The sequence below is a fragment of the Penaeus japonicus genome, unplaced genomic scaffold (assembly GCF_977035675.1).
Source record: "Penaeus japonicus unplaced genomic scaffold, GWHDUDI00000001_assembly GWHDUDI00000020, whole genome shotgun sequence".
Taxonomy (NCBI): domain Eukaryota; kingdom Metazoa; phylum Arthropoda; class Malacostraca; order Decapoda; family Penaeidae; genus Penaeus; species Penaeus japonicus.
This window is the reverse complement of record NW_028234422.1, coordinates 31,524,211-31,546,710: the sequence shown is the minus strand read 5'-3', so window position 1 is coordinate 31,546,710 and position 22,500 is coordinate 31,524,211. Positions and strand designations below refer to the sequence as shown.

At 46.0% G+C, this 22,500-nt stretch overlaps 1 protein-coding gene across 2 annotated transcripts in view; it reads right to left on the bottom strand.

Annotated features, from left to right (window-relative positions):
- uif (sushi, von Willebrand factor type A, EGF and pentraxin domain-containing protein uif) overlaps positions 1-22,500 on the bottom strand; it is a 68,129-nt gene that overhangs the window by 1,322 nt on the left and 44,307 nt on the right. The window contains exons 5-31 of one of the 2 annotated variants that reach the window (XM_043027236.2): positions 17,256-17,434; positions 16,830-17,008; positions 16,280-16,665; positions 15,981-16,165; positions 15,690-15,858; positions 15,425-15,566; positions 15,063-15,273; positions 14,717-14,896; positions 14,251-14,433; positions 13,849-14,057; positions 13,485-13,635; positions 13,093-13,295; positions 7,846-12,958; positions 7,553-7,721; positions 7,075-7,320; positions 6,819-6,951; positions 6,334-6,648; positions 5,991-6,206; positions 5,634-5,825; positions 5,285-5,487; positions 4,595-4,678; positions 3,529-3,697; positions 2,457-3,261; positions 2,214-2,317; positions 1,853-2,017; positions 1,471-1,609; positions 1,026-1,139 (exon numbers count right to left, since the gene is read on the bottom strand). In XM_043027236.2, the coding sequence (XP_042883170.2) occupies positions 1,026-1,139; positions 1,471-1,609; positions 1,853-2,017; positions 2,214-2,317; positions 2,457-3,261; positions 3,529-3,697; positions 4,595-4,678; positions 5,285-5,487; positions 5,634-5,825; positions 5,991-6,206; positions 6,334-6,648; positions 6,819-6,951; positions 7,075-7,320; positions 7,553-7,721; positions 7,846-12,958; positions 13,093-13,295; positions 13,485-13,635; positions 13,849-14,057; positions 14,251-14,433; positions 14,717-14,896; positions 15,063-15,273; positions 15,425-15,566; positions 15,690-15,858; positions 15,981-16,165; positions 16,280-16,665; positions 16,830-17,008; positions 17,256-17,434 (10,544 nt within the window). The remainder of the gene's footprint in view (positions 1-1,025; positions 1,140-1,470; positions 1,610-1,852; positions 2,018-2,213; positions 2,318-2,456; positions 3,262-3,528; positions 3,698-4,594; positions 4,679-5,284; positions 5,488-5,633; positions 5,826-5,990; positions 6,207-6,333; positions 6,649-6,818; positions 6,952-7,074; positions 7,321-7,552; positions 7,722-7,845; positions 12,959-13,092; positions 13,296-13,484; positions 13,636-13,848; positions 14,058-14,250; positions 14,434-14,716; positions 14,897-15,062; positions 15,274-15,424; positions 15,567-15,689; positions 15,859-15,980; positions 16,166-16,279; positions 16,666-16,829; positions 17,009-17,255; positions 17,435-22,500) is intronic. The other variant, XM_043027237.2, reaches the window with a different exon arrangement.

Genomic DNA, 22,500 nt, shown 5'->3' with positions numbered 1-22,500 from the left:
ATCAGTTTGATTTTCATATAAGGTGATGTGAGTAAAATAAGAATTTTTAATGTATATGAAACAAGTTTTTTACACTTAGAAAAATAAGTCATGCAGATTAGCACATGCGAGTGTAAAGTGAAATCAAGCTACAGATGCAAAGGATATATTAAAAAAACAAAAAAAAAAAAACATGTGAAGGTCAGAATGCAGTGTCAAGTGATCAATTGCCATCCCATAACCACGAGCTTCCTAGCAGGATATGTCTATTGTTGGTTATCCCTAAAACGTATGGGTAGTTCGATGTTTTAACTGTCATCCAGAAAGAGGAGTCAAAAGAAGGAAGCATCAGTCAAGAACTGGACGAAAAGAGCAGTTCCTTTAGCTAAAGAGTGACGTCACATCCGACAGCTAATACTGCCTGACCTCTAGTCCAATCGTCCTCCTGAGGGTGACGCTCTAATGGTAAGCTCTCTACTGCTCCCCTTGAGGGTAGCATTTCTTATTATTGTCACAACAAATCCTGACTGTCCAGAGTGAAGCGTTACAAAAATGGATCCACCTGCTCCGTGATGCAATTGATCGAGCTATATCTCATGCATCACTGATACAAGCGGCACGTGCCTGTCGATAGGATAATTCATGTCTTCCATCATCTAACAGACGAAGGTATCACACAATCATGTCCTGAATATATTATAAACCATTATATACAGTGTAAAACATCTGACACATGCACATCATGAATTAGCTGTTTTACAATAGGTTCATGCAGTATTGTAAATATTGCAAAAATGTCCACGAGCCCATGCTTTACATTTATGAGTATTCAAAACTGCATTTTTTCCTTTTTCAAAACCCATTTTGCTTACAGCATGACATATCTTGCCGTGCTTGAGATTATACCTGCATGCTAACTTTTTTTTTCTTCTATACATTGGCAGCATTTTTCGTGTTTTTTTTTTTAATCATTTTGTCTCAGCTATGTCCATGCATCGCTGCTGAACTTCACACAAGCTGGCTCGTGAGATTTCAGTCTTCCTCACCTTTCTTTCCTTGGTAAGCATGTTTGCGGAGACGGTCATACAGATCCTCCTTGTTCCCGTAGATGGAGGCGTTAGAGCGGGCCAGACTATTTCCTGCACCATTCTGGAACCCAGCTGGTTTGAGGAGGGTTTGGTTAGTCAGTTAATGATAGTGACTTTAATACACAACATTTTGTCATTCTTTTCAGAAAAGCATTCACTGAAGCTCTCCGTTTTCTATAAATATACAATCTAATGCAGTTGACTTTCTTTGATAACGACTACTTTTCATGATCACCAATTTTCACACAGTTAACCAAGGAATAAATAACTTAGAATATTAGTAATTCTACAATTGACAGCCTTTAAAGAAGCATCAGAGAATTGTTAAGAAAAAAAAAGCTTAGCTAGACTACTGGGAGTCTGCCTCGGCGCAAGATCCGCCCTCTGCGAGATCAAGACGTACTCTTCATATAGGTTTCATTGTAGAAGTTTGGCATCTCCCACGCGTCCTCTTCGTCGTCGTAGTAGTGGGCGTAGGTGGAGTGGTGAGAGGGCGCGATGCTCTCCGCGTAAGGAGCAGGGGCTCCGTAGTAGAAGTTGACCTGCAAGAAACATTCGTTCGGGGCTTTAGTAAAGGGAGGGACGGGCGCCGACTCCAGTGGGCGGAGGGACGCGGACGTGGATGCATTTTGCTGTGGAGGAATATCTTATCGAAAGAAGTAATATCTAATCTAAAGGAGTAATATCTTATCTAATGGAGGAAAATCTTATCTAAAGTCGTTCTACATTTCATGGGACTACTGAATGCCTCTAGGGATTTCAAGAGACTACTGAATGCCTCTAACCTGCGAGCCGTTGGGGTCCGTCGAGGGCTGGGCCAGGAAGCCCTTCTTGGGCTCCCTCCGCCTGGTGGCGCGAATGCAGATCATCCAGACCAACAGCACGATCAGGATGACGAAGACCACGGCGCCAGCGATGCCGCCGGCTATGTACGTGAAGTCGCTCTTCAGCTGCAATGTGGAGGGAGAATTTCAATGAGGTTTTGTCATATTGATAGTGTAATTACAAGCACACACACACACACATATATATATATGTATGTAGTATGTATGTATGTAAATGTATATCTATAAACATGTACAGGTATATCAAGCACAATCATTTCTTTCCTTCATCTCTCTATGATATGCTTGTTGTCATACTCACATGACATCTGTTGCCAGTGAAGGATCCAGAGCACACACAGTATGGTTCACCGTCTTCATTCTTCTTGCAAACGCCATTGTTCTCGCAGTAATTTAAACAGTTATCTGAAGAAAGAAAAAGCAACACCATTAGTACCGAAACAAGTACACCTTACCTGTGTCACCCTACCATATATGCAAGTGTCTGCTTGAGAATATAACATCTAAAATGTGCACCAATTAAAAAAAAGAAGAGGTCTCTTACCAACGCAATATTCGCCAGTTCCATTGAATCCAGGTTTGCAGCGACATTCAAAGTCACTCGTTTCTGATATGAAGAGGCAGAGCGCGTTGGAATCGCACAGCATCTGTTCCCCGTGGACCTCGCACGGATTGGAGCACTCGTCTTCGGACGTGGCGCCAACATCACGCGTGGAGGTGTCTTGCGGGCAGCTCAAGCAAACCGTCTGGAGGGCTTCGGGCTGGTAGTAGCCCTTGGGGCATGGCAGGCACTCAGAGTTCGACAGGAAGGTGCCAGCAATACAGATGGGGAGAGAACACTCCTCCAGTGACGAAGCACCGGGCCCTTGGGTCGTGCGGTCCGCTGGGCAGCGGATGCAAGAGGAGTGAATGCCCTTGGTGCGGTAGGTGCCCCGCGGGCATGGCTCGCACGGGCCGGTGGCTCCCAGCTGCAAACCCGATTCGCATTCCTCGCGGCACTCAGATGGCGACACGGCCTCCTTGGTGCGAGTGGTGAGGCCGCGGTCGCATCGCTTGCAAGAGAACTTGCCTTCGTCGGGTTGGAAATACCCGTAGCCACAGGAGCGGCAGACGCCCATCTGCTCGTCGAAGTACCGTCCAGCAGCACAACGCTCCTGGCAGTCCTCGGCCGATCGTGATCCGGGGATCTTCGTCACGCCCTGGCGACCTGCTCGCTGGGGACAAGCCTTGCAGGCGACCTGGCCCATCTCATTCTGGTAGGTTCCCAGGTCGCAAGGCTCACAGGCTTTGCTCTCGGTGTTATAGTATGTGCCAGGGGCGCAATCCACGCATTCACTACCGACGACAACCTGTGGATTCACAAACAGTTAATGCCAACTACAAACAGAACTGAAACACTTAAAAATACAACTCGACCCCCCCAAAAAAAAAACAAAAACAAAATATAAACATGCACAGACACACAAAGTACATATACATAAAAAAATACACACATACAGTACAAACACATATAAAACACACAAACACGTCACATAAAGCCACAAAGCCACTTAAATCCATTCTAAAAACACAGCACACCACAGTACGCCCAACGAGAGAGCCGCCCGCCAGCGTACCTTGCCAACAGGACACGAGTACTCGGAGTCGAGCTGCAGCGAGGACGGGTCAGGAACCACATTGGGGAGGGCGTCGCGGACGTCGAACTCGTCCTTCTCCAGGATGATGCCTTCGATCAGACGGCGGACGGTGGACTCGAGCTCGGCGTTGGAGTGCTGGACGGGGTCACTGTGCAGGGGAGGAAATGATGAGCAACGCGTGGAAACCAATGTGAAATTACCTCTCTATTTATTTCCTCTTTTTATTGGTTAAAGACGTTTATGAAGTGTACAGAATTTATCAACCGGACTGATATTGTGATTATTTAAAAAATGTATCTGTATATCAAAAGTTATATATATATTTTAGAAGTGAACTTTATCTATGCACATTAAATGTAAATTCCCTATATTAATATCAACCGATTAGATAGCCTACTTATATACAATTTTTTATTAATCTAAAATACATCTATTAAATTTACAGGAATTACAATGGCATTGTATATAGACACATCCATCCATGAATACATGTACGCACGCACGCACGCATACACACTCTCCCTCTCTTATATTCATGCACATACACACATGATGTATATATAATTTTCAATGCCAACATAATTCTGATGATAGTGAGTCACTTTAGTAAATAGTTGAACTCCATATACTGCACAATCTGACTGCTATGTTCTAGCCACACTAACACAAACAATAAGCTTTCCTTGACAGTACAAGCTTAACCATTAACCACCTGCAAAGCTCTTTTATAAACTACTGTTGTATGGTTAAAACTCACTGCTTTATTCTCTCGATGTTTTCTTGTGATGCCACTTCAACATCGTTATATTCTTTTTATCCACACACCCTTTTGAGAACCAGAGACAAAGACAAAGACACAAACAAAGCAAAAGCATTCGCACAGCAGGAAGCTCAGCAGGAAGTACACACAAGAGCCCGAACATCACGGCTGGAGGTTACTGATTAGGTCTCTAATTCCTTGCAAACATTCGATTAGGATTTTAGAAGCATTATATCAAGGCGAAAGGGAGGAGGACTTCGAACAGTTTGCCGTCTTCAGCCTTACTTCTTGGCCGCAAAAGAGACCTTCAGATTATACTGGTATGCCTGATCTGTGTCCCTCCTGCTCCTGCTGCCACTCAGAACGTCACTTCAGGAGGTCAGAGGGGAAGGGAGGGGCAGACGGAGGGATTCACGGGAGGGGGAAAGTCATTACAAATTTCAGAAAAAAAAAAAAATCCTCAGTGTCAGCGTTTCAGGTACGTCCGACCTGGATTCGCTACTACATACAAACATGGCTTTGCTAATCTATAGAATCTGAATTTTCTATTGGATATTCTCCGGGTTGTATTGCTCTCTTTCCATCATATAATACCATATATTGTATATTTGAAGCAAAGCTAAAAACTATCCATACTGTATATCTACTAACATCACTAGCACCTAATACTAAGCTATCATTGACCTGTGGAAGCCTATAGACCCAACTTGTGTCTGCTAATTCCTACTGTTGCTCTCTGAAAATGCTCAGTGCCTGCTTAGTAAGAGAATTATCACTATGGAGATTAAAAAAACACCTATTTGGTCCATTATGAAAAAACAAAATTTTGCATCAGCTGTTGTTACGAGAAAGAGCCAACTGGAAATAAAATGTTCCTAGAAGAGAGTACACTGTAATTTCACTGCATTTATCTCGTCTATGACACAAGATTCGCGCGTCGGCTAGAGTAAAAAAAAAAAAGAAGAAAATACTCACTTGACAGATGGGAAAGTGATCTTGACCGCATACACATCGTCCGACTCAGGAGTTGCCTGTCTCTTGCTCCTGACGTCAACGGCCTCGCGAGCCAGCCTGTTCCTTCTTGAGCAATCGACAGCCACGTCAAGGCCATTGCAGATGCCGGTGGACGTTGCGGTGTCGGTGCAGAAGTTCCAGTTGGCATTGAGCTTGTTCAGTGCCTTGAAAATAATGATAGACATATTTACTTGATGTATTCTTTATCTCTTGATAAACTTATATATCTGAAGATGGATCTTTTATGCTAAATTTTGCGATAGAATATATTTCCTCAATAGTCAAACCGCTCCCTGGTGTGGTGACTTACGAGACGAATCTTCTCGCTGAGCACATTCTGGCCGGCGGCATTGCAGATGACGGACGACGGGAACTGCATGTTGATCTTGAACACTCTCTGGGCAGGGGTGGCGGGGGCACATGCAGGGTAGACCAAGGGGTAGGTCGGGTCTGGCGTCGGTCTCCAGAAGCCCTCGGCGCCACAGGTGTAGAAGTCAGGGACCTGCACGGGTTCCAACAGGCCGAATTAATAAAAACGTGCCACCAGCTCGGTAATGTTTAGAAAAGAAAAACACTGATCAGTCCCACAGCAATTCTTCTCTAAAACTAAATGAAATAAAGAAATCCTTTCAGCATCAAATTCACAACGCATCACTAGTAACCTTACCTCTTGCGAGAACTTGAGGCCGTCATTGCACTCGATCTTGCACACCTGGAATCGGCCTCCGGGACCCCAGTCAGCACAACGTTGAATGCCGCCCACAGGGTCATCCAGCTTAGGGCAGAAGTCTTCAAGCACATAGATGTTGAATGCACAGGTTGCAGAGTTTCCAGCGGCGTCGTAAGCTACTCTTGCAATGTCATAGGTACCCCAAGTGAATGCCTATAGTTGAAAGGGAAAATAAAGATTATATGGACTGTACAGAATAGATGAATGAATTTCGCCAAAGACCAGAGATAACCATTCCATTCCTAGTGATCACAAGAAGCCACTCTCGACAACGACTTACCTGACCGGGAGAATAGCCGGACTTGTCGATGACCTGCGTTACACCAATGTTATCAGAAAAGACGGGCTCATCCCAGGTCACCACCTCTGACCCATTGCGAGTGATGACCCACATGTCACCGGGGCAGTGGTTGACGCGAGGTGGGGTCTTGTCCCTCTCCAGCACAGAGCAATCTCCGGTGTAGCCTGGTGGGCACACGTACTGGCCGCAGGTTGAGGGGCCCACACGCTCCACATTTCCTCTGACATTGTCGTAGCCTGTCCATCTGAGCAGCAGGCCGTCGAAGATAACCGGGGAGTTCATGCATGAACGCACCTGTTAGAAGATTACACATTAGAAAAAAGCTCTTTTGCCGAAACACTTAGTAATCCAGCGATAAGGACGAATCAAATTTATACATCACACAAACACATACAAATCTATGTATTTCTGGATGTCTCTTGAATGCAAGTCTAGTTTGACTGAAAAAAACAAAAAAAACTCACCATCTTGGGGATCTCAGTACGGAAGTCCAGGGGCCGATTCCAGGCATTCAGACGAGCGATGCGACCATGGAAACCGCGTTCGTTGGTATATCCAGCAAACTCAGACTCAACGGATCCGAGTGTCACCCAGGCACTAGAGAAAAAGAAAAAAAGAAGATTGGTTACGCAAACACATATCCAACTATTTCATACTTCTGAAAAAGTCCATTTATCTCTTTGCCCCTCCTTAGACATAAACTTCATTTAGATTACTTACTACATCGGTAACATGCGATCTTGTCCAAATCCTTCCACCTGTGCCACGACTACAGCATCGGTGGTGAGGGTCAGAGTGCCAGCAGCACCGTCCCATACCAGCGCGACGTGATGCCACTGGCCATCGTTCACGGGAATGTTGGAGCGGTATGTCACAAATTCCTTCACGTCCTCAAAGAATTCAACCGCAATTCCGGCATTGGTAGCCTGGAGCAGCACTCTCTTGTCAGTTGGCATGTATGGGCTTCTGTAAGAGATAAGTCATACACAACGTTAATGGTATTCTTTAATATTTATTATCATTAAAAATCTTAGTGGTTGTGTGTTATCTAAGGCTCACATTGTAAATAATCAGTACTTCTTCAGGTAATTATTTGGTAACTGTGTAATTATTACATCATTAAAGTAGACTATACTGATAATTCAGCACAAACAACATTCAGAAAATGCAGAATACAGCCTTTTCCTCTAGTACTTACGAGACGGAATACAGCGTGAAGAAAGTTCCAAGATCGTCGGCGGAGGCAAACTGCACCCACATGGCCACCGTGAAGGAGGGCGCCATGCCCAGTCGGAAGGGAGTGGCCAAGGAGGCGCTCGAGGCTTTGCTCTCATCGTTGATGTAAAGCTCGTAGTCAACGTTGATGACTAAACGAACACAAAGTCATCATTACAAAACGATCTATAGTAAATCTCTCTATACATGTTTTACAAATAATAATGCTATATGCACTCACACATTTCTGTTTCATATGATTATTAATGAACTTACCTTTCCTGCAGTCCTCGCCAGTAAGGTTGAAGGGGCACTTGCAGTAGAAATCGTTGGTGAGATCGATGCAGGTTGCACCAGGGGGGCAGGAGGTTGACGTGCAGTCTGCTATATCCTGGTCACAATGTCTACCTGTGAAGCCTGGTGGGCATACGCATTCGTAACCAGCACCTCGGTCGATACATGTAGCACCATTCTCGCAGAGCTGAGCCTCGCAAGCATCAAATTCGTATTGGCAACCGATGCCAGTGAAGTCCTCAGAGCACGTACAGTTGAGGCCTGAACCATAGTCCTGACATGAAGCACCATTCATGCATGGGTTGCCTACACAGCGTTCTGGTGTCACCTGGCAACTTTTACCATCAGTGCCAGATGGGCACACACAGAAGTAATCTTCAAAGAGATTAATACACTGAGCATCATTCAGACAAGGCATCGATTCGCAGCCGCCGATGTCCACCTCGCAGCGCTTGCCAGTCCATCCTGCCTGACATGCGCATGTGAAGTCTGCAACACCATCTGTGCACACAGCCCCATTGTGGCAAGGATCTGGTTCGCATTCATTGATATTGATTTCGCAAAACTCGCCTTCATATCCTACATGGCATTTGCACTTGAACATGTTATCTAAATCAAGACACTTCTCTGTGCCAACTGGATTGCAAGGATTGCTTATGCATTCGTCGATAGAAGCCTCACACTGGAGTCCTACAAAGCCAGGTCTGCATTCGCAGGAGAAACCATCCAGTTCATCAACGCAAGTGCCACCATTCTGGCAAGGCTCTGATGCGCAGTCATCAATTGTATGTTGACACACTTTACCAGTATACCCAGTGTCACAAGCACATCGATAGCTATTGATTCTGTCTTCACACTGACCACCATTCTGACAGGGTTCAGATGCACATTCGTCAATGTTAACCTCACAGCTCTCGCCAGTCCAGCCAGGGTGACACACACATGAATGGGTGAAGAAATTGTCCACACAGACACCATTGACACAAGGAGAATCCTGGCAAAGATCAACCTTAATATGACAGCGTTTGCCAGAAAATCCATTGGGACAAGCACATTGGAAATCATTTAGCAGGTCAGTGCAATTTGCGCCCAGTAAGCAAGGGTTTTCAGCGCAGTCATCAATGTTCAGTTCACAGAGACGACCCTCCCAGCCAGCGCGACATTCACATCGGAATCGTCCTTGATCTAGAGGTACACATGATCCTTGGTTGGCACATGGGTTGCCCTTTTCTGTGCATGGGTTAACAGTAATGTTACATCCAACGCCAGTGTAACCAGAGCGGCAGAGACACTCAAAGGTATCAAAACCTGGGTCATCTTTGCACATTGCACGATCTGGACAGGTGCCTTCTACACACTCGCTTACTTCGTCTTGGCATTGTAAGCCACTGTAGCCTTCAGAACATTCGCATCTGTATCCCTGAGGAAGGTCCACACAACTGCCTCCATTGTAACAAGGTCTGGAGGCGCATTCGTCAACGTCAACTTCACAAAACTGACCAGTAAAGCCTGCAGGACAATAACACTGTACCTGATGCTGGCGAGCCAAGCACAACCCTCCATTCTGACAGGCTCCTGAACATGCAACAGATAAGCACATCTCACTTGAAATAGCACCTTCTTCAAGGGTATAATTGCCTGTAGAGCACTCAAAGCAACTTGTGCTGCCGATTGAAGGCTGGTAGAAGTTTCGTGGACAAGGTGCACATGGTTCCAGTCCTGTGTCTGAGTAAGTTCCTGGTCGGCATTTCTGGCGACACATCTGTTGTGAAGAAGTAGATGGAGCATGGGTGAATGTTTCTGGTGGACAGGCCTGACACTCCTTGAACCCATCTACTGGTGGATCTTCTGTATACGAGTTGCGTGGGCAGTTGAGGCAAGGAACAAGTCCAGTTGGTGAGTATGTTCCGTATCCACAAACAGGTACACATTCCATGCTCGACTTAGTGCCATTGGTCCTGGTGTAAGTTCCTGGAGGACAACGCTTGCAAGAGCCTTGGCGGCTTTGGTCTTGGTAGAATCCAGCCTGGCAAGGCGTACATACTGTTTCTTCCCTTCTAGCAAAGGTACCAGCAGGACAGTGTAGGCATCTTGGAACTTCTGAAGTTTCAGTATTGAGGACTTCACCAACATTGCAGGTAAAGCCTCGTGTAACATTGGAACTTAGTGCCTGCATTGGGGGGCAAGCATTTCCTACAGATGAAAGTTCAAGGATTGGCTCAATTACTGCAGAAGTTGAGGGTACACTAAGGTCAAAGATGAGAGACAGTGTGGAGCCACAGAGATCGTAAAGGAGTTTCTGCTTTACTTCAGGTGTGATACGCAGTACATAGAAGACATGGATCATATTTTCCTGTGCCAACTTCAGTCTTGTTTCATGGAACATGACGTCAATAGCAACATTAACTGCAGCAGAACAGCGACTAGATAAGACGCCATTAAGACTTTCATAGAACTGCTGCAGAAGACTTTCGTACTGTGTGAGACATGTAGGCTGCACAGCTCCATTGACTCGGTACATGACGTCTGCTACAACGTCATAGCTGGCTTGTTCTGTATTTTCACTCACACAGTCTGGCACCATGCGGCTTGGCTGCCACAGGGTCTCCTCAGTGCAGGTGAAAGTTTTCACTGCCATGTTATCAGTAAACCTAAAACCATCATCACAAGTAGCCAAACACTGCACACCTTCTCCCTGGTCTGGAAGACAGTTCAGCTTGCCGTTGGCTGGTGCCTTCAGCTCCCAGTTCACACAGGCAGTGGCTTGTACAGCCACTTGGAAGTGGCAGGAAGCACTGTTTCCAGAAGGATCAGTGGCAATAACAGTTACATTCTCATAACCACCAACACGGATCAGTGCAACTTCAGGCATTACCTTAAGCTTGTATTCCCCACTGTTATCGCTAGCATTTACACTAGACAAGGTGAGAGAGGAATTGAAGTTGACTCTGTAGTTCTCTTGCTGTTCAACTAGTTCAATAACATAGCTCTGGGGACAGGTAACTGATGGAGGAATGTCATCAGGGACAGTGATATTAATCTGACAGATGGCAACATTTCCATCAAAATCAAATGCCAAATATTCTACCATTGTATCCTTGAAAACATGGATTGGAGGACGGAAACCTGCTGGTCTTACTTCTGTCCTGGCAATCATACCAGAATTGTCATATGCTGTTGGTACTGTGAAGTTGACACTTTGGACTCCATTTGAACCTTTCTGAACTACAATGGGGTTGGCTGGACAATTGGCAAACTGTGGTGGCTCATTGTCGACACAAACTGGGTAGCCCATATCATAACCAAGGAGACGGTTTTCAGCTGGCTCATCTTCACAGCCCATGAGCTCAAACTTGAGGCAGGGGTTCTTGTCATAGCTCACGATGCCAAGGATGACAAAGCGACTGGTTACAACTGTTGGCAAGGTGATCATTGCCAATTCACCATAGTTTCCAGGGTCTCTTGCAGTAAGGTTGAAATTGGGGAAATATACTATATAATCATCTCCCTCCTGCTTCTTGTAGAAGAAACGGATTTCCGTTGGTCGTCCAACGACATCATTAGTGATAACACCCTTGACCAAAACTGCCTTGATTCGATGCACTTTACCCAAGTCTACTGTCACATAGGTGAAAGCCTCTTGCTGTCCACACCAACCAGTTGCAGAATTGAGGCGGATGTTGCGAGCTTCATAGTTGCCTCTTTCTGAGGTGGCATTGATTGCAGATGCTGGAATCTTGCCAGATGTTATGCCAATGGGAGCCACAACACGGCACTCTGGTTCTCTAACACAACGGATGGGCTCATCGGTGATAGGAATGTATCCTGGTCGAGTGCAGTCAAAACTAACACGAGATCCTTGCTCATAACTTGTGGCAATTTGGATACCTTCAGGTGGGTGTCCTGGGTCAGAGCATACAGGGCCTTCACACCTTAGGTCACCAAAGTCCCAGTTAGAGTCAGCCAAACAGCGTACAGCGTTATCAAATCTGCTAGTTTGGCCAGCAAGGCTAAATGTTTCTTCACAGCCAAAGAAGAAGTTGGTCTCGAAAAGAGTATCTTTGTAGAAGCCGTATGTGGCACCAGGAGTCTCAGCAGGCAAACCACAGCTGACACGAGGACACTGAGGGGCAATACCAGAAAGCCAGTACTCAGGGAAGCCAGGCTGGGGGTCATACACACACTCTCGGAAGCCAGATGTTAATGTCTTCCTCAATGGTCTTCCTGGGATATTGCAACTAACAGTCACATTCTCCATGAAGGGGATTTCTGGTTTATCAGGATCTGCATAATTAAGCATAAGGCCCTGTGCAGGATCATCTTGAAGAGGTGCACATGAAGCATAGCGACATTCTGGTAATGTACCATTCCATACTCCATTACTGGTGCATGTCAGGGTGTCTGCTCCAATCATGACATAACCAAAATTACATTGGAATCTAACAAGATCTCCGTAGTGATACATGCTTCGTGTGTCAAGTAACTGGCCATTTTCTGGTGACTCCAGAGCAGGGCACATTTTACGAACACAGGTCTTGTTGAGACGGTAAGTGTCACCATCCCTCAATCCAGTTTCGAATTTCTCAATCATAAATCCTGCAGTTCCATTTTCTGTGAACAGATCATATCCAACATTGCAAAGGCAAGAGAAAGAACCTGCAGAATTGATGCATCTCTGGTCACATCCGCCATTGTCTTTCTCACACTCATTTATATCGATACAGTCTTGGCGGGCGCAACCCATGAGCTCAAACTTGAGGCAAGGGGCTTGCTCATAGTCAGCTAAGGTGAGGCGGATGTAACGGGCCTCCACAGGGGTTGGCAGATTCACCACTGACAAAGAGGCTCCTGAAGTGATCCTAAACTCAACAGGTGATCCATCATTGTTAGTGTACTCCCTGAATACATCTGTTAGGTCATCGGTATACTGGAGACGAATTGACTTGGCGAAGGCAAGCTGGCCATCAGTGAGTCCAACAGGCTGTGTTCGGAACCCAATGATAACTGTGGGAACTCTAAGGTCAACCATAACCCAGTTGCGGCCTGGCACGGGTACAGCACCACACCAGCCGGGTTGCGAGTTGAGGCGGACGCTCTGTTGGAAGAGAACCATTGTTCCATCAGATTTCATTATGAATATAAGACTGGCATTAAGTTAAATAATTGTCGTAAGTTAAATCTCTGCCTATGTATATGCATAAAACTACACCTAAGAGTTATATAACTTACATTCTTTTCATAATTTGAAGCAGTAGAAGACGCAGAAATGGCATCATCAGGGATTCCACCATCAGACAAGCCCAAGTCACCTCGAGGGCGGCAATTAAGGTTAGGTCGGAAGCCTGCCTTGCACATGCACGAGAATGCTCCTGGAGTATTCTTGCACTCTGTTGAGGCAGCATCGCACTGGGCAGCTTCACACTCATTGATATCTAAATAATTGTGGGAAAAATACATTACTTTATTTGTCTCGTGGTTTAGTTATGAGTAAGTTTTGATATTACACACACACACACACACACACACAAACACACACATCAAAGTAAATGAATAAACAAAAAATCATAAAAATAAAATAAAAATAAAAAATAATAACCTATAAAACAAACATGATAACGAACCTTCACACGTTGGCAGGTTGACGAACTCTTGCTCGGGACCGCACTTAACGATGGGGGAACCGATCAGCTTGTAGCCGCGGTGGCACTGGACTCGGGCCTCATCTCCATAGTAGTAGTTACGATCCACATCAGCAATAAATCCATTTTCAATCTAGAGAAGAAAATTATTCATTTACTGAATCACTGACATTGACTCATTTCATATATCAACAAATTACATGTATCATTAAGAAACACTAATCCTAATAGAGACTGAATAGTAGTACATCCTTTTATCATATGCACATGAAAGCTGAAACATGAGTACATGATCTGTTTTGCCCTTCATCCTTCTTATATTCCCCTACTAAAAAAAGATACACACCTCTGGGTACTCATGGCACTGGATTCTGGAGCATGTGGGGACATCGCCTGACCAAGAGCCGTTGGACATGCAGTGAATGACAGGCAATCCGGTGCGGTAGTAGCCAGGTTCACACTCGAACCTCACAACGGTGCCATAGCTTCGTCCACCACCGTTGAGCACCTCTTGACGGGCATAAGGAGTTTCGGGGAGGGCAGGGCACTGTGATGCTGAAATCAGGCATGAGAATATTAAACATAAGCATCACCATTGCTGTCTTACTTACCAAGTTGCATAGCATGACTTTACAGCCTTATATATATATATATATATATATATATATATATATATATATATATATATATATATATATATATATATATATAACCAATCATTATCTCATTAACGTCTTCTAAAACTCACCAAGACACTCGGGCAGTTTCTCCCACTCCCCTAGTTCTGTGCACCTGACAGTCTCCACGGGCTGTCCGCTCAGGAAGCCGAAACCAGCATAACATTGGTATGTTGCTTGTCCACGGTAAGTCACATTCGTGGCGCCGATGCTGAATCCATTGTCAATTTGGGGAACAGGGCCGCAATACACAACTGTGGAGCAAGAAGACAGATGCATCATCAGTAAAGAGAGATTTTAGGAATCAGCATTAGCCTTGATTTCATTTATTCCATCCCAGAAAATAAATGAAAACTTATGGCTTGCATCTCTATATTCTTATCATAAAACTTACATCTGGATATTCAAGTCCTGTTAACAAATATGAAGACAATTAACTGAGAAAAACCTAAATAACTACAAACACATCACATCTAATCTGTATTTTTTTGTTCAGGAGCAAAACACTATGAGGATACGGGATATGGCATTACTTACCCTGGCAGTTGGGAATGTAGTCCTCGGACCATGAACCTCCTGGCATACATTTCGTGACGATGGACGTCTTGTTATTAGCAAACTCCTGACCCACGGGGCAAGTGTAGGTCACAACGCTGCCGAAGGAGGTGTCTCGTGAGGAAGCGATGGCACCCTGTCCGGCATTCAACTTGGGGCAGTCTGGGTTTTGAAAAGATATTAGAACATCAGTACTCCTTGTACATGAAACCTTTCGGTACATCAAATATATTGCATAGGTATTAGAGCTTGTTGTACTCGAAATCCTTCTTGAAAATCTATAAATACTCATCACAACAAGTAAACAATGAATACACCAGAAGCATACCAGCTGAGAAATTAGCGGACCATCCGGCGGCAGGTCTCAGAGGATCAGAGTTGAACATAAGGAACATGGCTCCGGAATCGGCTGTGAGGGTGATTGAGGGGGGATTGTTGGCCGAGAAGCCGTTGCCGGAATGGAGTCGGATTCCCTGCGAGGAAGTCATTCCATCGTAGACCTGAATGGTGTCCTTCTCTTCAACGTCGAAGGCGCTGAACTGCAACGAGAAAGGGGATTTAGATTCTGTTTTACAGTGCGCAGCTAGAACGCTCTTATTCAAAGTCTTCACCAAGTATAATTGCTCTTTCATAATCAAACTTTAGATACTGTAAACTGGCTGACCAATGAAAATTAATAAGCACGCTTACCTTCAATGACAGAGGGCCTCCGCCTGGACGCTTGATGAGATAGCTACATTCTTGGTTAGTAGGGTAGTCGCTGATGCCAAAGGCGGGGGAAGTGATGGTGCCTTTCGATGCTTCGATTGTCACTGAGCAGCCAGAGGAATATCTGAAGATAGAAAAAAAATAGAAGTTTGATTAGCGACAAAGAACAATACAGCAAAGAAATTATATCAATAACCTCAATGTAGATTGTGTTCCAGTGGATTTCAGAACCCTGAAGCCAAATCACCTGATTCTGAAGCCTCGGCGAGAAACTCCAAGGTTGGTTTGGAAATAGAAATAGATGAAAGGTCCTGTGGAGATGATGAATTTGGGGTTCTTCTCCTGAGCGCCGGTGAGACGAGCAAGCATGGGGTCGGATGGGGTGCTGCCGTCGCGAATCAAAATGAAGTCATTTTCTGAAAAGTATCATGGATAAATGGCCATTAGGGATCGAGACACATTCGTGAAATGTGTAGTCACGGATTAGAACTGCAACATTTTGCATAATTTTCTCTCTTTTATCTTATTTTCCTCTTACCATCTTCAAGATCCAAGTCTAGAATTTCGAGTGTGATGACGCGCCCTTGCTGAGTCTTGAGGATGTACAGGCACTCGAGGCCGCCAGGATACTCGAGGGGATAGTTGTAGGACGTCATGACCTGCTCCTGGGGCGTTGCGATCAGCTCTCCGCCGCAGTCTTGGGGTTCGGTCTTCCACGATGCCCTGAAAGATTTGAGATGCAAAAATTAATCTCAACATCTTCAACTCTCTGTGATAATAAAACAAATTTGCAAAGTTGAAATTGAAGAGAGTTCTCTTTCGGTGCGGTCGACCCACCTGAATCCCCTCTTCTCCACAGAAGCGTCGGTCTTGAACTTGACAATCATGAAGTTGGAGGCTGAGATGAAGAGCTTGTTGGTGAGGTCCTGCCTGCCGGAGAGCGTCGTGAGCGAGACCGCGGAGTCCTCAGTCCGGCCGCCGCTCAGGATCTGCACGGTGTCGAAGTTCCTCTCCGTGTCGAACTCGGAGAACTGAAGGATCACGTTGTGGCCGATGGGGCCCTCCAGCGTCCACTTGCAGTCCAGGTTCGGCCCGTATTTCTTGGGGTATTCGGGGCTCTCGATGGACTCGCCCGAGGACTGAGTGTAGTAGTTGCACTGGTTGGGACAGTCCATCTCGTCGGACATGTCGCCGCAGTCATTCTGGCCGTCGCATTGGAACGCCTACGCGAGGGAGAAAACGTGCCTTTCAGTCGCATGATATATAGAAATAATTGCCATGAGAAAAGAAAAGAATTGCCATATGAATAAAAGAATAACACCGTATTCCAAACCTCAACGCCTTTGAATCATCATGGACATCAAAGCAATACAAAATGTTTCTTTACCTTGTTGATACACTTCCCATTGGAGCAGTGGACGGCGCCCTTGGTACAGGCCTCCACGCGACACATGAACGGCAGAAGCGTCTCGCAAGTGCTGAGTTCCCATGACTGATGGACGTCGGTCAATCTACCTCTGACGCACTCTCCTTCGCTTACCTTCGGCTGACCCTGCGCCCAGAATCCTGTAAGAAGAAAGGTGTTTTCTATCTATGTGCGGAACAGAGAGGGCAAAGGGAGAAAGAGGGAATGTGAATGCCATCTATGTACCTAGCTAATAACTAATAAAGATTTCTTTCAGCCAGAGACTTCTTTTAACAGTTCCACCTCATCATGAGCACAGTAGAACAAATTTAACGTCACACTGTACACCGAAAATGAAATAGAATATCACGTATCCCACAACCAGCAGCAACCACGAGCAATACTCACCGGAATACAGGGACACATGCTGGCCTCCCGCCGACTCGAGGGTGTTGGTGGAGAGGTCATTAAGGGAGACCAAGCCAAGCCAGTAGCTGTTGGTGGGATGGTCGAGCGTCTGGTGCGCCAGGTGCTCCGTGAAGTTGTTCTGTTCGTAGCTCTCCACGAGAACCAGATCCGAGCCAAATCTAGAAAAAAAAAAATGAAAATGGTTAGGGTCTGCATCAGCGTCTACGAGAGAATGGTATTTTTTGGACTTTATCTACTGTACAAATCAAGAGGTTAAATGCCATTCCGTCTCTCTAGTCTATCAAGCTTTTCCATGCGTGGCCATCATACACAAGTTTCAAAGGCTGGACACGGAGGACAGAGGCGGGTGTTATCGATGACGTGCAAGCCATGTTAAGCTGTTTATGCTAATCCTGCCGGTCATCAACCTTTCATCGAAGTACCATCACATCTTCGGACTTTATTTCACATCTTCCCCAATAATACTATGATGACCTTCCCTTCATGCATACAAAGGTGAGGGTACAGGATAAGGACAATGAAGACAGGGGGGGGGGGTCTTTTACACCAATAGACTAGCTGGGGTGAAGGAGTCTAAAGGGTACAGGTACCCCGTAATCTTGCTTCTTCCTCGTTCACTCCCCCTACCTGCCACGCTTCCTCTCTCTCATTTCATCTCCCTTCTCTCCACTAATTCTCTCTCTCTCTCTCTCTCTCTCTCTCTCTCTCTCTCTCTCTCTCTCTCTCTCTTCTCTCTCTTTCAAATAAGAGTTAAAAAGAGAAAAGGGAAACGAGGATAGAAGAAAAACACGGCGAAGTTTCTTTCTCTCCAGAAATGTAATTCGTAAAGAAATGTTCATAAAAAGAAAATCGGTAACTCAAGAAAACAACTTTTCTTTAATAATATAGAACTTAGCCGCCCCTTCGCAAAAAATGGAAAGAGAGAGAGAGAGAGAGAGAGAGAGAGAGAGAGAGAGAGAGAGAGAGAGAGAGAGAGAGAGAGAGAGAGAGAGAGAGAGAGAGAGAAAAGGGCGACTTTGCACACATAAAAAGGTTCTTAGTCCCTTTAAGCCTAACGCGAGGAATCTGGCCACCGACCGACACGAGGTGGCCACGATATCGCATCTTCCCAATCGCTGCCATGATGCGTGTGTGTGATGTCTTTAACCCCTATCGGCTATCATGTTAAAGCGCATTTATTCATTGAATCTACATTTTTAATCTCCTGTATTTGCTAAATCCTGATAAAATCATTCGAACAATATGCGAGCCATTCGTTACTGGTAACTGGTAACTGGTAACCGTCAACCTTCATAATTACCAGATGAAAGGGTAATTAGAAGAATATTTTAGACAAAGTACACCTGCGAGTGTACCAGTCTACCAAACATACATATATACACAAACCGCATATTCAGAGCGTCGTCCAGAGATATTTCGAAATCACGAAAAAAACTTACACATTTAATACGAAAGTGCATTCAGAAATCCCGTGGAATACCATCATGCCCAGATTGCTCCATTGTCACGCTCACAGTTATTACCAGAAAGGCGGGGAAATAAAACGGAAAAATAAAACCTTGACACACAAAATCAACTATTGCAACAACCGAGATGACAAACACGGGTCGTTTCCCGTTGCTCGAGAGAACTGTCACGAATCACGGGTAAATAAATGGCAGTTCAGCGTCTGTTTGTCTCTTTCAACACACGTGACCCTGCCCTCCCTGTGATGGTCGTACCTCGCCCAGGATATTCGCGTGACTATGCGGGTTCTATGATACAATCGCACCGCCGCGCCGATTCAACTGGAGGAAAATCATTTGAATTATGTAAGTATTGGTAAACAAACAAACACAAACAAGTCGCAACCTTTCTCACCTTAATTCTTCGCGTTTCCGTGAAGTAATTGGATTGCAAATTGATCGCGCCCTCTAATTACGCTCATCATATATATAATATATATGTGTATGTATATGTGTATGTATGTGTGTATATGTGTATGTGTGTGTGTGTGTGTGTGTGTGTGTGTGTGTGTGTGTGTGTGTGTGTGTATGTGTGTGTATATATATATATATATATATATATATATATATATATATATATATATATATATATATATATAGAGAGAGAGAGAGAGAGAGAGAGAGAGAGAGTGAGAATGAGAAGAAGAGAGAGAGTGAGAATGAGAAGAAGAGAAGGGAGGGAGGCGGGGGAAGAGAGGAGGGGAGGAGAGGAGAGAGGGAGAGAGGGAGAGAGGGAGAGAGGAGAGAGGAGGGGAGAGGGAGAGGAGGGGGAGAGGAGAGAGAGAGAGAGAGAGAGAGAGAGAGAGAGAGAGAGAGAGAGAGAGAGAGAGAGAGAGAGAGAAAGAGAGAAAGAGAAAGAAAAAAAGAAGGAGAAAGAAAAAAAGAAAGAGAAAGAAAAAAAGAAAGAGAGAGAGATAGAATGAGAGAGAGGGTTATGAGCGCGGTATGGGGGGGAGCGATCGTAACCGTAAGTGCATGCACTTGTGCCTGTGACCTTTCCCCTCCCCCCGAACCTTATTACCCACGTTCATTTGTACCGCAACGACAATTCCCATGCCTACAAACAATGCGAACTGCACATACTAATTCAATTGTATGATTAACAGATATACACTCTGTGCCGCAAAGAGAGAGAAAAAGGGAGAGAAGAAAAAATCCGGAAAATAAGCACGCACGTATTTTCTTTTTCTAAGACTTGGACGTTCCCAGCTCAACGTAATAAAGGAGAATATATGGCTATATATGTGGCGAAGAGAGGAGGAGGGGGGGGGTTAAATGGCCTTTTTTACTCTTCCAGAGTCCGTCGGGAGTAAAGTCCCACAAGAAGTGATGGTCAACATTCCGAGACTCTCCGTAGCGAAACCTATGCGCAGACGAGCTAGCAGATCTGATTACGAGGGAAACCACGCCGTCATTATCCCACAATAAACATATTCATCTAATCTAACTTGATTTTCTCTCTCTCTCTCTCTCTCTCTCTCTCTCTCTCTCTCTCTCTCTCTCTCTCTCTCTCTCTCTCTCTCTCTCTCTCTCTCTCTCTCTCTCTCTCTCTTCCCCAGCAGCCGTAGAGGCTTCCGATTTACTCGCGCGCACGCCCTCCAAGCCTCCGAGTGTGAAGGGAAATGACGAGAAGCCCCCTCCACTCCCTTTCCCCTCACTTACCCCTTCGCTTTCTCTCTCGTCTCTCCTCTAAATGGATAACGTTAATGGCGCGAACTCGATATTGCTATGGTGTCCTGCCTTGCCCAAGTACCGTACGCTGAAGGTCGAACGTGCGGCTTCCTTCGTCATTATTAACTTCCTGGTGTAACGAAGCGGTGCGATCTTCTGCCGACGCCGCTCGGATCCCGACGGCCTTTGCGATGTGGCTTCGGGCGTCATTCCGACGGATCGGCAATTGACAAGACCCGCTCAAGACTCACTCGCCGTCTACAGAAGTTGCGACAACAAGGGGGAAGGGGGGGGGGCAAACAGCAGAGAAGATTACAGGAAGGAGGACGTGTCATCGGCCCGCGAATCGTCCTGGCTTGGCATAATTCCGCGTCCCGTGGGAGCCCCGCGCTCTTTTGCTTCCAGGAGGATGTCACGGAATTGCGGGCGCGAAAAGCGTCGTAACCTGTTTAAACACACGTCGAGGGAATCCTGCGGTATGCGGAGTGGATGCTTCGTAGCTGTGGGTTTTGCCGGTTTTATCTCCCTCTCTCGGAATCATCCCTGACAGATCCTTCCTACTTGCGAGTCTTCAAACCCTCCCTTCCCCTACTCGCCCCTCGCCGCCGCTGCGGGTTCCTCAATGCATTCCTGCGCTAAAATAATCGCCAGGACATTCATCTTTGTCTGACGGATTCCACACCGATCCGACAACTCTGTTGTAAAAGTTCAGAAAATACCGTAACATCTGGAATAAACTGATATGATATAGACAAATCACTCTTTCCAAACACACAACGAGAGGACAGGAATGAACCCACCAAGCCCATATCTCATCTCGTCCTGGAATGAATTCCTACACGAAGAATTATTCTGCAAAAATGGGCTTACGCTCAAAACAGAACCGCTCTCAACGATAAGAGCACTAAACAGCGTCGCATAACGAGGCATCCAGAGGCGCTCGGCACCTCAAGAAGCTTACCATCTACGGGGCGTTGAACTCACTCGCAGTCGCTCTCCCCCCTCAGCCCCCTCCCTCCCTCCTCCCTCGTCCCTTCCCCCACTCTCCCGCCCAACCCTCGAGCTGTCAAGTCCCACCGCATTATACAGCAGCGTCCCGCTATGGGTCTTACGCCGTGCTGCTATATGGACGGGATTTGCATGAGCGTCGCGGAGTCTCTCCGGGGGCGCGCGTGGCTTCGAGTCTTCGGAGTCGAGTCACCGTTCGGAGGAGGAACCCGCTCGCGGGCTGGAGGGTGGCAGGAGGTCCGACCGACCGCAGGGGCGAAGGTAGGCTGGGCGAGAGAGTCGGGAAGGCGCCCTAAACAAACCGATACCCCGAGGCCAAAGTGATCGCTCATATTAACCACAAGCTGGTCTAATAAGGCCTTTACGGGACTACTAACACGAATAAGAGCACAGTCGGGCCCGCTTCCGGTTCCTCGCGACTGGCAGTGCGCGAAGACCGTATGCATCGATCGGGCTCTTCGCCCCCGAACAGCGCCAGAGCCCGTGATTCGTGATCGATCGCTGCCAGAAACAAGAAGAAGTAAAAGCCGAGACAGACAAGACAGCGAAATCCCGTTTAGCGAGAATGACAGGCAGAAGAGAGAAACGCGAGCAATCGTCAAAGGCGCTGGAAGAAATGAGACAAGTAAAGGCGTCAAGACGATGACAAACAACGGTATGTTATGACCCGGAGCAGTCGACGGTGGAAGGAACATTTCAATGACCTTTTTTGAGATGTTCGCCTCCATGATGTTTCGAGCTACGTGTGGGCGTGCTTCATGCGCTAATGCAGACAATGGTCGCGTGAAAACTTTCAACTGTAAGCAATGATAATCCTGTATCTACAGAGCGGTGCAAAGGGCGCCACATTCACACCGCTCTTCTCCCTTCAACCCTTTGTGCTGTCATGTGAGTTTCATATTGACTCTCTGCTTTCAGTGCATGACTTCTTCCATGCAGACACACGCACGCGAAAGACATGCAGACATACAGATACACAGGCAGAATGAATCCGAATTCACTTCCTTGTTCTGTCTCTCATTTCCCTCTCCTCGGAGGCC